Source organism: Microtus pennsylvanicus, chromosome 17, assembly GCF_037038515.1.
Source record: "Microtus pennsylvanicus isolate mMicPen1 chromosome 17, mMicPen1.hap1, whole genome shotgun sequence".
Taxonomy (NCBI): domain Eukaryota; kingdom Metazoa; phylum Chordata; class Mammalia; order Rodentia; family Cricetidae; genus Microtus; species Microtus pennsylvanicus.
The window spans coordinates 23,127,768-23,142,953 of NC_134595.1; the positions used below are offsets into that span (position 1 = coordinate 23,127,768).

Below are 15,186 nucleotides of genomic sequence, written 5' to 3' on the forward strand. Positions count from 1 at the left end.
AGTCTATGCTCAATGAATGCTAAGATATATAGTAAGGAACTTTTCTAGTGGGTACACTTTACCATGGAAATCATCAGTCACAATGAATGACTTCCAATGTAATCAATCATCAGTCACAGGACAGGACACTGGAGTCTTGATGGGTTTACTAGGCTTTAGAAATCAAGCAGATGTGATCCAATTCCCAGGAGACTACCCTTGACTTTGTGTAAGTGAACTGATTTCCTCAACTGTCAGGTTCCTCAACTGTAAAGTTTGCTAATGATTATCTGTTTCTGAGTATTACTTTAAGGACACATATGAAAACATCTGATGCTGTACAGCATACATTGATTACTAAGTGTAGATTTTTGTTTCCCTTAATTCAGTGAACTTCACCACTCACCTATCTTGTATGAGATACTGCATATTCAAGTCATTGATTACAAATGGATTCCTGAGTTTTGCATAGGCAACTGCTTTGTCCAGTGGAAATCCTAAGAACACATATTATTATCATATTCTTTACAATTTCAAGAAAAGCTTGCATCTATAAATTTATCAACCTGAATTGTGCCACCTCCCCTAAAAAATGTCATTATGTATATAACTGCCTTTTATAAAACATAAAATATTAAGTATGTTATACACTTACACAATACACGACACAAAAAAATGTGAACTGGGAAAATTTGATAAAAATCTAAGAAAAGTTAAATGTAAAGTTACACATAACTATGACACAAATTTTTATAAAACACACAGAGAAGAAAAGGATTAGAAAGAAGTCTATCAAAATGCTAACTTCCCTCATCTGTGAGTTTGCTTCATTCTGTTTTATCCAATACTCTACAACTAATATGTATTACTTTTACAATCAGAGAGGATCAAAGTCCCCATCCACCATTTAATACCTTTAGAATGGAAAGAAATAAGACAGTCACATAATGGCCAGTTTTCCACGGGTTCGTTCAAAATAACTTCCTCTTCAAAAACCACTACTGTGATGTATTTAAATAAAGAGATCCGTTCCAAAATTTCCTTCATGGGTTTGGATTTGGATTTCTTTGCCATGGAACATATTCCAACCACAATCTGCCTTTCTGGTGGCTAAAAGAGAAACAAAACAAAATAATGAGATGACTTAATAGGCATTCTAAAACATCACTCTTAATTTCCTCCCAGAAGTAGATGAGCCATAGGAGTCAATAAAACTGACATATTCACCACTGAAGACATTAAAATCCTATCAGTGACAACACTTTACAATTAAAACAATTTTTTTGAAAGATCTGAAAAAACTTTTAAAAATAAAACATTTTCAGCACATTGCTACTGCTTCCATTAACTTTAAAATACAAATAAACATACCTTTTTCAACTCCTTCTAGCATTTATTTATCTTCAGGCAGAAGAAATCAAATGAGAGTGAAAATTTATTTACTCCAATTAAAAGGTCCAGTAAGAGTCAGATAAAGAATGTGGCTACCTAAAATCAAACGCATTTCTAACTACCGAGCTACCCAGTATTAAGTCTTCTTGTAGATGGAGCTGTGGGACATTAGCTGGTCATAGATATAGCTTTCTGAACTTAAAAGAATGGCTCACTGCTAAAAGAGAAGATGTCAATGACCTTTGACACTCCCTCCAGTATTCAGACTTGGCATTCCTACTTAATGGTTTTGTTATTCATTGAACTTTTTTTTTTTTGCCAAACCAACGTTCAAACTTGAATATGCACATCATAAACAGTAACATACTGAGTACCTCACATGCTCACACAATTCCTTAATATTCAATCCTGATTCTTATCTCTGCATCTTGCTTGCATTCAGGGACATGGATAGATTAGATAGATAGATAGATAGATAGATAGATAGATAGATAGATAGATAGATAGATAGATAGATGGATGGATGGATGGATGGATGGATGGATGGATGGATGGATGGATGGATGGACGGACAGACAGATACCACTTCTCTCTCCATGACTTTATGTATCTCATAACACTACACAAAACTGCTCAAAGGTAGTTCAATAAACTTTCTCCTTAATGTTGCAATAAAAATTTTACATCTAAAAAAAATAATTCTACATTACCTCTTCTAACATGAAAATTAAAATTCAAATGAGTATTGGATTTGATTATAAACCAATCAGATTATCAACAACAACTGCTTTGGGGGCTACTATCTCTGCTTTCCCTCACTGTCCGCCTTAAGGCTTCCCTATTCATTTTAGTCCTTATCAAAAATTTCAAACTGGTTCATTATAATCTTCCTAAAGGAGATTTCACAGGTCACAGCTGCCAGTTATTTCTCAATGAAGCAGTAAGTGACAAAAACATTAAGGGAGGATTTCTTTATCTCACGGTTTCTGAAGGTTCAGCCCACAGTTGCTTAGGCAGACTATCACGGAACAGAAATGGGAGGCAATAAAAGTCAGTAAGAATGTGCCTCCTGGCGAGCTCTCCAAGGCAAGGCACACCCACAGTGACTTCTCTGTGAAAACCACAAAAACTAAGGAAGTGTTTGCGTCTGATCTCACTGCTTTTACCAAGTGTGACAGGTTTTTCTTTTAAAATAAGATTCTATTTTTAACTTGAAATTTAAGAAAACGCATTTCATGTCTGTATTTTAAATCAGTTCCCAAAATAAAACAATGTCTGCCTGTGATCTAGAACAAGGACGGATAAGAAACGCACTAGACTAGCATAACAAGGGGGGAAATGCATGTGACAAGAGGCTCCGCTTCTAAGGTGCAGCACGGCCATGACCTCCCCCACACAAGCAGGCCTGGGAGGCAGTCCTGGTGAACGTCACAAACTTAGTTAAGGTCTTTCTTGGTATCTTACAGCACTGGGCTTTCATTAAACTACTTCAGGATCTTATCTCTAGACATACTTACTACACTTTTTAATTGCCTGTCTGTCCGTTATCACTTAAACTTTTTCAACTGAAAACATTTTAACAAATTTGCACGTTGAAAGGCAGTCTTAATTTAAAACCGTAGCATTCATTTACCCGAACTACACTTAGTGAAGTTCTGTGCTGTACTGGTTATCACAAAAGAAATGACTCACAGATTCATCGTCATCTTCCTCATCTTCATCTGCATGGTGGAAGAAACGACGATAATTTCCAGGGTTTATCTCTGCATCTTCAGGCCCAACAGAGAATATGGGGGCTTCGCTCATTTTTCTATTTCATTTGATATACATAAAATTCAAGAATCTCTGTTAAAACTTGTTCAAGTAAATAGTTTTGGAAGAAAACATTCTTGCTGTGCTAGCTGACACCCAGGTCTGCTGCAGTGTTTTTATACCATCACGTGCAATGTGCTGACATTCAGTTGGCAAATGCTCCTTTGTTCTCAGATATCATGGCTTCATTGTTGATCTCCAAGTTGCTGCTACAGTTTAAATACAAAGACAATGAGGCTACTGCTTCCCCGAGTTGAAACAGCAATCCTTTTACCTAAAATGCAATGCAAACAATTAATTTGAAGAGTGTCTTTTAGAAACACATAAAAAAATAATTTTAAAAGATACCAGAACCAATAACTTGACAAAGGCCACCAAAACGAAAATATATTTTCTGCCACAAAATTAAGTAATAGAGATTAAATTCTAGTAAAATGCATTAGAAGTGGATAAGATGTCACAATATAACAAAGATTACACTCGATTCAAATCTAAAAAGTACCTGACAAATGAGAATATAATGCAAATTATAATACAAAATTTTGTTAAAAGTTAAATCCTCAATCCAGAAATATCTGAAAAAGGTAGACAATGACAGAAAACATGTAATGTACGCTTGATACTAACTGAAAATTGAGCATCAATCGGTGATGGCAACAAATCAACTGTAAAGGTTCAGTTAAAAAGAGTCCTGTAGTAAACATAACTATTCTGTAATAATTATTAGCAAACAAGACTTCAGCCAACAGTTCTCAAACTGATAGTTTCAAACTTTTAAGCAAATCTAGCACAATTGATGGACTTCTAATATAATGTATTTGTCAAAAAACTACATATGATTCAATGAAACTCCCAAGAAAACCCCTCCATAAAAACCCACTAATTAACTACCGTATGCTAATGATATTATTTCAAACTATCCTTTACAAAGCTGTTTACATGTATCTGAACACTGGTGATATTAAAATTAGTTATCTGCTGAGAAGGAATGGTGTATCAAATATTTCACTTGGTGACTACTGATATAAAAAAAACCCTGCTTAACCAAATATTTAAAAAATATTGATCAATATACTAAATAGATTTACAGAGTAAGTACATTCCAAAATTCTTATTTCTAGAAGTCTGATTTCAGTTTAACTAATGGCTTTCTATGAAATATTACAGATTAATTTTACAAAGTCTTGACTTTATAAAATTGTTACAATTTATAAAATTGTTAAAATCATTTAGGACTAAACTGAACAAAGAAAAAATTATTTATTAAGAAAGCTTTTTGTTCTTATTTTTATGCATGATTTAATAGTACAAGGTATTTCATAAGGAAAAATCTCACAAGCTTCTATAGCTTCCCAGCTGTAGACAATCTCGGCTCAGCTTTGTTGTTACTAAATGGCATACATCCTTGGGAGCTCTGTGTGCTTTTTATCTTGTTTCCACTTAAACATCTCTAAATATTTTAGTAACAGAAAGGGTATGTTTTTTACCAATCTGTTACTAAACAACTAACAACTTATGCTAGCGTTTCTGAATCTCAGTTTCTCTCCCTCTCTCCTCCCCTCTCCCTCTCCACCTCTGTGTGTGTGTGTGTGTGTGTGTGTGTGTGTGTGTGTATACATGAGAGTATACCAACAGCCTGTAACTGTGAAGACTGAGGTAACATAGTGCTTCACACATACTGAATACTTAATAAACCAACATTTCTATAGGAACTGCTATAAATTAATTTACTTACTAATATAAAATGGAAATCTAAGAATACTGCTGGTTATTTGTTGAACTGAACATATTTATTAAATAAATACTATTCACTTCTAATAGACACATTTTATTAAACAGAAACAACCGTACCTCTAGTTGAAGTACTGTAACATGAATGATACAACAAGAACCATCTCATTTTAGAGATAGTGTTGTTTTTGCTGTTTATAATTTAAATATTCTTTGTGAAATGAGAACACATCAATGTAAAATTCTGAATAACTCAGTCAAGAATCTAATGACCAGTGACAGAAATATGATTGCTATTTTTGGTTGTAAAACTACTGCTTTATGGGGTTGGAGAGATGGCTCCATAGTGTATTCTTCCAGAGGTCCGAGCTCAATTCCAAACACCTACCTGGCGGATCACAACTGTAGTCCCATGGGGTCTGATGCCCTCTTCTGGTGTGCAGACATACATGCAGACAAATACCCAAACATATAAAAATACACATGCAAATCTCAAAAAAAAATATACTGATTTGTATTTCCTACTAGTCTTTTCAACAAATAATGCACATTGGAAGCAGAAATCATCCAGAGGATAAGGTGAGAAGGTGTGTAGCACCTTTTCTCCCCCAGATAATATGAATTAGTGTTTCCCCACCTACAGCACACACACCACTTATGGAATTCAGCTGGGTCTTATTAGTGCTGCCGCAAGGACAAGAATGCATGTCCTCCAAACAACGGTAAGCTTATACCTACAGCCAAGCTTAGCCATTCACCGGAGAGAGACAGGGATGAGCCAACAACCAAGCGCGTGCTAGGACGTCTTCTCCTATAACGTGACATCTGATCACAGCTGGCATGATGTGCTGAGATCATGCTGGGAAGAAACATGAAATATTGAAGCAGAAGTATGCTTGGTGTATTTCCCGTGTTCAACAACCAGTCAGTGAGATTGGAGAGAACAGGGAAGCGAAGGAAATGTGGAGAAACCATTGTTAGAGATGTAACTGGAGCATTCAGAGGACTGAGGGGTTAAATCATTTCCTGAACTGCACTTGAGAAAGCAGGTGCAGAAGAAGAAGCAGGTTAGGCAGGAAAGGGCCTTGTTATAACGGTGGGCCGAACAAGTAGCCCTCAATAGAATATAAGGCTGGGTAACGCTCCCATTTATTTTTCTGTAATTCTATTTTAATATATGAGAGATATTATTAAAAAGCTGAACCAATCAATGCTTAAACGCATGGACTTAGGATTCAAAATCCCTAGGTTGGACTCTTATCCTTTAGAATTGTATTTGATCTCTTGGGTCCTACTTTTTTTTATAAGTAAGCTCTACCTGTCATAGCCCATGTAAGGGTTGAATATACATACACACATTAAACGTACTTGTGCCTGAAATTCTGGACAAACTCCATACCACTTAGAATGTTTGGGTAGAGCTGGGCTGTGGTGGCACGTGCCTTTAATCCCAGTACTGGGGAGGCAGAGGTGGGCGGATATCTGTGAGTTCGAGACCAGCCTGCTCTGCAAGGATGTTTGGGTAGCACTTGGGTATGTTTTGAAGTTTCCCAAGCAGTTCCAACAAGCAGGCAAGTTTAGTCATGTACTAGCCGCTTCCCCATACAAATGGAGAAGAGAGTAAAACAACAGACACATAGAGGAGGCAGCACACATGTTCACCACGTCCACGACTGTGCACTGTTCGTTATTACAGAAAATCAAGTTTTCTTCTATAATAAAAATGATATGAAACAGACAAAATAGAATCTCTGTCCTCATGGTGCTTGGCTTATCTCAGCATAAATACTCCTCCACAAAACTTACCAATAGCCAAGATTTTTTTCCCTTTATCATACTTTTGATCTTGCTCACCTACGGTCTTATTTAACTACCTCAGCTGTATACAGCACTACAAAATACAAAAAAAAAAAAAATTCTCAAGGGAATGAAATTACTAAATGTTTTTATATGCTAAAGACTTAGTTTTTTAATGCAGGGGCTTCCTAACATGTTGTTCAACCATGAATGCAAAATTGGGCATGTTCAAAACTTGTCTGAGCCATTCAGTTGGCTATGAGTCCTACTCAGATAACTTGAGCAGCATTAAGGTCGGTTTTCCCTATGGCACAGCAAAGACACTACCATTGTCAATGTGTGTCTAAATGGGAAATAATGTTAGGGATCAATTACTGTGTTGTGAAGGAACATTCTTACAATTGTCTTCGATTATGGACATTGTCCTCATTTTATAAATATCTGAAGTATGCCGATGAGACCCAAGTACTCCAACGATTTAAACTCCGAGGTGACGCTGACACCGCTGCAGTCTGAGAGCGGCTCCACGCCAGCAAGCAAACTCAACTCCCCCCTTAAAACTGGCTCTGCTGTGCCTGGCCCAGTTCTCGCCTCCTGAGGAAATGAGAAATACATCTCATACAAGCTTTGGCGATTACATGGGAATGCAGGTGCCAGGACAATCAGCCCGCGTTAGGGATTCAGTAAACAGCAGCTGTTTCTATAACTGGCTAACTACGGCTATGAATAAGGAGTTTCTGACTTTATTTAACGGACAGAACAAAACTAAATCACTAAATCAAAAAACAGAAATACATATAAGCAGCCAAGGTTAGGATATACCTTCTGGCAAAGGATGCCGGCTGGGTTCCTGTTCTGCTGCTGCTTTGGTGACCTTGTTACAGCACTCCAGTCTTACTGCACTGCTCCAGACTAGACTCCCCACTGCCCTGGATGAGAGTTCTCTCTCTCATATGTTCACAGGTACTGGCTCCATCCTTTCAAATAACACCCTGGATGAGTCACCAGTATCGCACAGCATTTAGAAATCCCTTACAGAAATCTTTCAAGCTATCATTCCCATAGGTTCCAATAATGTTCGCCACAAAAGAGCAAATTTCCACTCCAAAAACCAAAACAAATAAACAAGCAAACAAACACAAAACAAAAACAAAAAAAAAAACAAAGGAAACTGGAGCTCCAATAACAATTGTTCAATCAGAACGCAAATACATAACCAGTTTTCCTGAGATCCCCAAAACATTTTCCAGAGGAAACATTGCTATAAAGGAGAGCTAAGTCAAGCCACTAGGAAGACACTACACAAAAAGTGTTAAATGTTGGCTTCTGCGGGCTAGGAAAAGTAAGCTAGAATAGATTTTTGATTCTACAAACCAAGTTCCATACAGCTTTGGCACCGAGTCCCATCCCTTTCAAAAGGAATATACATCTTTTCGCTGCGTCAGCTAGTTTGCCTGGAATATACCTTTCTGCTGAGTCAGCTCTTTGGTCTGGAATTCATGGCTATTTTAGAGGAAGTTCCTAGTCTCCTTGAAATAAACAATTGGAAGACTTCAAAGAATGTTTCCCAAGCTATTCTCATGCACCTACCACCCCAAACACATAGCCGAACCTTTCCTTCATGTTCCATAAATACCTCTTCCCAATGATCTGTTTCTATGAAAGCTCAAAGTTTTGTTACATTTTAAATTTTCAGAAAGACCGCACGAACCGTGCATATGTCTAATGTTAGATTCCATATTCTTTTAATTGCTCAATTTATTACCCTCATGATACTTTCATAATGTTCAATTTAATACCCTCGCTCTACAAATCACATTGATTTAAAACTTAAAAAAAAGCAAGCTTGATTGCACAATAATGACCCTTCTATTCATCAGTTTTAGGACTTTTTTTTAAATAGCCTATACTGCAAGAAAGACTATTTGAGGTTGTAAAAAATTTAATTCTACGTCACACACAGAAGATGCACAGAGACCATGACTGTCATTTGTCACACACACCACTCTGTGCTTTCTTAAACGGATAAATAAAACTTTGAACCACTGAAAATGTTAGTGAAGAAATTGGAATAAGAATAATAATGGCAGGACAATAGAATTCAGATCTACTTTCTAGTAAAGATTCAGAGGTTTACTCAAAGCAAAATGTTACTAGGGTAAGTTACACAACCTCACTAACTTAACATTTTCCAGCTGAAACCTTCATGGGATTCTTAAAAGACTGAATGAAAATATATGTGTAAAGCATTTGGCCGTTACCCATGTATAGCAGCTATCGTCACGTTATCGCTCTAAAACCACATATTTCCGTTTTAAAAAACCTTAATAGCGAAACAAAAGCCTGTCCCGGGGTAGGCTAGGAGGCTAATGCTGCAGTCAGCCATGCTTCCTACTTCTACAGCTAAGTCTTCTAGGACGCTGAAACGAGACAATCATTGCCACAAAACTCCAAGAATGGTAACTCTCGGGAAGTTGTCCAGAACCTGGAGGATGAGATCCAAAGGTCATTACCAACAAGGGAGGACGCAAGGCCATCTAATCGATAAGGTGCGGGTGCGGCATTGACCTGCAACCTAGTATCTCAGCGGGCGAAGCTGCGGGCACACGGTGCTTTTGTTCCTTAAAAGTGGGTGTGGAAAGCCAAGACAAGCAGAGTGATGGAGACTACGGAATGAAGCAGCCACCTCTCCCCACAGCAGAACCCAAACAACGCTGCACACCTCTGTGCAAGGAGATTCAGATACAAGTTAGGCATCTCCCTTCGAGCTGAACTGCTTTCTCAAACCCGAGACGTGAAAGGAGGAAGCGACGCGGGAAGTGGAAGAGAAATCAAGCCTGAAAAGGACCCTGGAGCTGGACTGTCACTCCTCCAAGACCACGTTGTCACTCGCTCCGGTTCGTGCCTCTCGCAAGAGCACGTGTCCGGGGTCCGCGGAGCAGAGCAGGGAGACAAAGCAAACACCTAAAGGCGGCAATGAGCCTCCAGCCATCGGGTCTGGCTCCGGTTCTCCACCGAGCTCCCGGTCCTCACCTGCCTCGGCTGCGGTCATCAAGCGATCCGTGGGAGATGCTTGAGCCCATCCAGGTTTCGGTTCCTCACCTTTAACTGCAGGCACAAGGGTGAGGTAGGTGTTCGGGCAGAGGCGGCTCTCGGAGGCGTGGACCTGAAATCTTCCCTCTTCCGCAAGAGCGGCAAGGCTGGCACGGCTACACCTCGGGAGCCTCCGACACGCCTCTTCCCCGCCCGCCCTCCACGGGTCTCACACCGAAACCGCACCGGCCGGGACAGTTTCCGCCGGACCAACGCTCCGCTTTCCTGTTCCACCACCGCCAACCACCCCCCGCCAAACTCCGAGCCCGGTAGTTCCGTTTCCGGCAGCACCAGATAAGTCGCGGAAGGAAAGTTAAAACCTGCTGTTTGCATTTAGGACCACTTCGGTGAGTGGTCATTCTAGTGTGTTCTGTTATACCTCCCCCCTCCCCTTTTTTTAAAAGTGAGACGTAAGCTGATAATAACTTTAAAACGGACCCCTTCGTCTGCTCTAAGGAAGGGTTTGACCAGGTGGAGGTTTCGCGCAGGCGCCGTTGGGGCGGGAGGGCCTTGAGTTTTGCTAGCCGAGCGGAAGCTGGCTGCAAAGAGGCGAGGACTTGTTGGGCTCAGGCAGTTGGCGTCTGTGTGATTGAGTTGTCAACGGTCATTTTCTTGCTTATGCAAGGATTAGCTGGACTTTGCCCTCGGGAGCCAGTTAACAAGCTGTCAAATGCTTGCGGAACGCTCCCTCGCTGGCGGCTGCGAATGCTTGACTGCATACGAAAATGCACTCGGCGGCTTGGCTAACGCTGGAGAAGTCTCACCCTGAATCGTGGTGAAAACCTACACCAAAGTGAAGAAATAAGCTCAAGGGGGAGTCTTAACACGCAGCTTTAAAGGAAACGTACCCTTTTAAATCTCACTGAATTCTTTCGTGGATTTTTCGAACCTCGGTTGAGAATTTTCAAAATAGACATGAGTTTGTCCTGTGCAGCAGATTTTGGAAGTAAAGGGATTTCTTGTTAATTGTGTACCCTTAAGTGAGACAGATTACAGAGTGTTCTGGAGAATTGCCTCCCCAGTCTTCTCTCCGCCGCGTCCCAGTTAATGCATAAATCGTGCTGGTTCAGTTTTCAGAGATTAAACTAGAGTAATTCATATGTCAGAATTCTCATCCCGAATTACTGTGTTTATTAAAACATTACACGCTTTGTTTTTTTAAGTTGGAACACAAACTTACCTTCCACTGATTTTAACGGTAGCTTCGTGGTTAGTAGGAAATGATATGAGGAAACAAATGTAAAGGGATATTTAATCGCTTTAATTTTATTAAATGCACACGATAAAATTATTGAAGAAGTTAAGCAATAAGGATCAGTAAAAATACTTGTTTTATGTAATGTACACGAAGCATGGTGTGAAAAAATTTGACCAAGTATTCTGATGATCTTGCAACAGTGAAGTTGTTGTGATGAGCTATCTTCAATACCTTTTCTAACGTCTGAGTTCTTGAAAAGATAAGGATATTTTTTAAAGTTGTAAAATATTTTTTATGTATGATTTTCTTTCCATTTTACGCAGTTACTGTTTTTCCTTTACGTCTGTCTCCGCCTTAAGAACCAGCAGTTGATGGACTATATTAAATAGTAATAGAAGTCATGATAAAGTATATACACTGGGAGGCTCAGGCAGGAGAATCACCATGAGTTTGAAGCCAGCCCCATCTACCTACTGAATTCCAGGATTCAGATCCAGGACAATGCTGGCTACAGATAGCCAAAAAAAAAAAAAGGCAAGTAATTCTCTTGCCAGGTCTATTGAACTTTACTATTAACAGTAGAACATAGATATTCCTCTAAAATATTAAGTACACTAATAAAAGGTTTTTAAATTTCTTGAGCGATTTTGACAAAGAAGGTTCGATTGCTTTAAGCAACTTGATTGAAAACTTATAACAATGTCTATATATCATTTTACCATTTACAAAAGACTTTGAAATCCATTATTTCATTGATCTTTTTGGTTTTGGAAAAGGAGGGACAATTATTATGGCCTCCGCCCCAACATGGTCACTAAGACCTAGGTAAATGTCACACACCTGAAATTCTTACTCCCAGTTGATGCCTTCCAAACACCCCCTACTTGTGTCCTTATATATTCTCACCAACAGTGCTTAGGTCTCTGGGGTTTGTTGCCTGGGTTTGTATCCTCATGTCCTTATGTGGCTGTCCTGGACATTGTCCTTTGTCTAATGATGTTGAGTATTTCTCATGTGTTCATTAATGATACCCTTTTGTAGATGTTCAGTTAGGCTGTTTGCTTTCTTGTTAGGCTTTGAGTTCTTCATCAGTCCTTTGTCAGAGATCGGTACTACAAATATTCTCCTTCAGCTGCGTTTCTTAGCAGTGTCTTTAAAAAGAGGTTTAAATCTTTTCCTTCAAAAGTGACACTTTATATTTACTCCTTAGTCTAGCAAGCTCACCAACATTTTATTTTGTTTTTTCTTTTCTGGAAATGCTGTCATTTTAGCCCTTAAGTATGGGTCTGTGGCCATTTGTGAGCTAATTTTTACATGTCCTGTGAGATATAAGTTCATGGGTTTTTTTTTATATGGATGTTTAATTGGTCCAGCATTTCTTGAAAACTCTCATTTCTTTGGGACCATGGTTAAAAATTGTTTTGCCATATCCGAGTGTCTGTTTCTAGATACTGTTCTGGCTGATGGACTGACAGCTATCATTTTACCAGCACCACAGTCTTCAAGTCATCCACTGTAAAAATTCTTATATCTGTCATTTTTCACAGTCATTTCACCTCTTCTGAGCCTGTTGATTTTACATTTCAATTTAGAATTAACTTGCTGGGTTTTATAAAAGAGAGGGTAAAATGGAAATAAATTGTTTCTTTCTGAAATGTCTAAAAAAGCCTCTGTCTAGAATACTTTTTTAAAAAAAACCTGTAAGTCCCTCCCTTCCTAACAAAGAAAAAAAAAACTAGGTAACTATGTTAATGTGCCAATTCTCCTCAAACTGGGGTTGCATTGACTCTGTAGATCAATGGGAAGGGAATTGGAGTGTTGATGGAGTTATCTCATTTGACTCTTGTGTTCTTTATTTGTGTTAAATGTTGTCCCATCTTCTAAAGAATATTAGGCCTTCAGTCATGCAAGTTTTCTTTCTGTAGTATGAATAATAAAAACCCAGAGACAGATATTGGGGTTCAAGCCGAAGATGAGAAAAGCAAAGCGATCAGCCAGTGGCTCTTACCTCTACCTCAGACAGAAGCGGGAGATCCTGCCTCCAGGAATCCTCAGACTGAGACTGAGAGTAAAACCTGTCTCCGCCTGTTTTCTATGCCTCTCTAGTGCTGGGATTGAAGGTGTGCACCACCACTGCCCGGCCACTATGGCTGACTAGTGTGGCTGCTGGGATTAAAGGTGTGTGCAACCACTGCCTGGCCTGTATGGCTGACTAGTGTGGCTGCTTTGCACTCTGATCTTCAGTAAACTTTATTTATTAAAACACAAATAATCTACTACTATATCTTTCCTCTGTTTCCAATGGCCTGTAGTAGCCTTGGTGTTAGAACTAACCGTTTTGGATTATGCCTTTCATGAAAGCCAAATCTCCTATTTATTTGCTGCTTATTTATTTTCTTGAGCTGTAAGATAAGCAAAACAAATAAAAGGGATACAAATAGGAGGGAAGAGGCCAAAGTATCCTTATTCACAAACATAATGATTTTATACATAAAAGACCATAATGACTCCCATCAGAAAACTCATAGGTTGGTTAAAACGCTTTGAGCAAGTGACAGGATAAAAAGTTAACATACAAAAATCTGTAGCCCTCCTATATATGATAAACAAGCACACTGAGGAAGCAAGCAGGGAAATGTTCCCATTCACAGTTGTCTAAAGCTTAACAATACAACCTTTTAATAAACTTCACCAATGAGGTGAAAGGGCTCTGTAACCCGAACCTTAAAATACAGCCTGCTGTGTTTGTGCCTTTAATCCCAATGCTTGGGAGGCAGAGGCAGGAAGATTTCTGTATGATGAAGACTAGCCTGATATACATTTCTAGATCAGGTAGAATTACACAGTGAGACCCTGCATAAAAAAACAAAACAAAATCAAAAAAATAAAAGAAGAATCCCATGTTATGCTATGCTATGCTCTTGGATTACAAGAATCTGTATTATGAAATTATTGTTTTACCAAAAGCAATGCAATCCAATGCCATTCTTCACAGAAATACTTGTAAAAAGTCAAAACTCACTTGGAAACACAGAAGCCCTCAGAGTAGCCAAACCAATCCTGAGCAAAAATAAAGAAGGGTAGATGGTATCACCATATAGCAAAAGTAAAGAAGGGTGGAAGGTGTCCCCATGCCTGATTTCTGTTACATTACAGAACCATAGTGATAAAAAACAGCATGGTACCAGCACAAAATTAAAGTTCCAGATTTGAACCAACGCAGCTACAGCCAAGAGATTTTTGACAGAGATGCCAAAAATTCTTGTTGTAATGTAGACAGCCTCCTTAGCAAACCACTTGGAAAACTGGAAAGCTTCCCATGGAAAATTGAAGCCTAGATCCTATCTCTCACCTTACTTAAAATCAACTCCAAGTGTCTCAAAGACTTCAACATCAGACCTGAAAGTCTGAAACTGCCAGATGAAAAGGTAGTGAAGATGTATCAGGATATAGGTGTATGTGAGGACTTCCTGTGTAGGACTCCAGTTACTCAGGAAATAAAGCCAGCAATCAAAAATGACACTGGAATAGTTGGTATTGTCAACTTGACAGGCTTTGTCTAGAATGACCTGGGAAGCAAACATCTCAACGCCTGTGAGGAATTAACTAGATGGAATTAGACCTAGTATGATGGCATCTCAGTCCTAACCTTCATAGTATTCTGCTTGCTAGGAGAATGCAGTGTGCCCGGCTGCCTCACTTCCGCTGACTGACTTCCCTGTCATGATCTCGTACTTTTCAACTGTGAATCAGAATAAACCAGTACTTCCTGAGATGCCCTACCCATGGTTTTTGTAACAACAGTGACAAAAGTAACCAGTATAGCCACTTCACAGCAAAGGGAGCTGTTGGGTGAGAAGACAGCCTGCACAATGTGGGGACATCATTCCGAAGAAGTACACATCTGCTAGAGATGCAAAGAAATCAAAATCATAAATAATAAATAATCCAGGTTTATAAATGGTTTAAGGATTGAGCAGAAAACTCTCAAAAGAGAAATACAAATAAAGCCATTTTTTTAAAAAATTGTCTCACGTCTTTACCCACCAGATAAGTGCAAGTTAAAACAAATTTGAAATTCCACCTCTACCCAGTAAGAGGCCAGCATCAAGAAATTCAGTGATAAAAAAAGCAGGCCAAGGATGTGAGAAAAGGGAACTACTACTCAGTTTTGGTGGGGTTGT

At 39.0% G+C, this 15,186-nt stretch overlaps 2 protein-coding genes across 23 annotated transcripts in view; one reads left to right on the forward strand and one right to left on the reverse strand.

Annotated features, from left to right (window-relative positions):
• Ppip5k2 (diphosphoinositol pentakisphosphate kinase 2) overlaps nt 1-9,949 on the reverse strand; it is a 59,032-nt gene extending 49,083 nt beyond the window's left edge. For 16 of the 22 annotated variants that reach the window (XM_075951679.1, XM_075951691.1, XM_075951690.1 and 13 more), the window contains exons 1-4: nt 9,745-9,877; nt 3,064-3,457; nt 894-1,089; nt 386-476 (exon numbers count right to left, since the gene is read on the reverse strand). In XM_075951679.1, coding sequence (XP_075807794.1) covers nt 386-476; nt 894-1,089; nt 3,064-3,177 — 401 coding nt within the window. In that variant the 5' untranslated portion in view covers nt 3,178-3,457; nt 9,745-9,877. Of the gene's footprint in view, nt 1-385; nt 477-893; nt 1,090-3,063; nt 3,458-9,744 lie in introns of those variants that run through there. The other 6 variants (XM_075951693.1, XM_075951687.1, XM_075951685.1 and 3 more) reach the window with 3 other exon arrangements.
• A 108-nt stretch (nt 9,950-10,057) lies between these two features.
• The window catches only part of Gin1 (gypsy retrotransposon integrase 1), a 28,653-nt gene continuing 23,524 nt past the window's right edge, over nt 10,058-15,186 (forward strand). The window contains exon 1 of the mRNA XM_075951697.1: nt 10,058-10,151. The gene's annotated coding sequence lies outside the window, so the exon portion shown is untranslated. The remainder of the gene's footprint in view (nt 10,152-15,186) is intronic.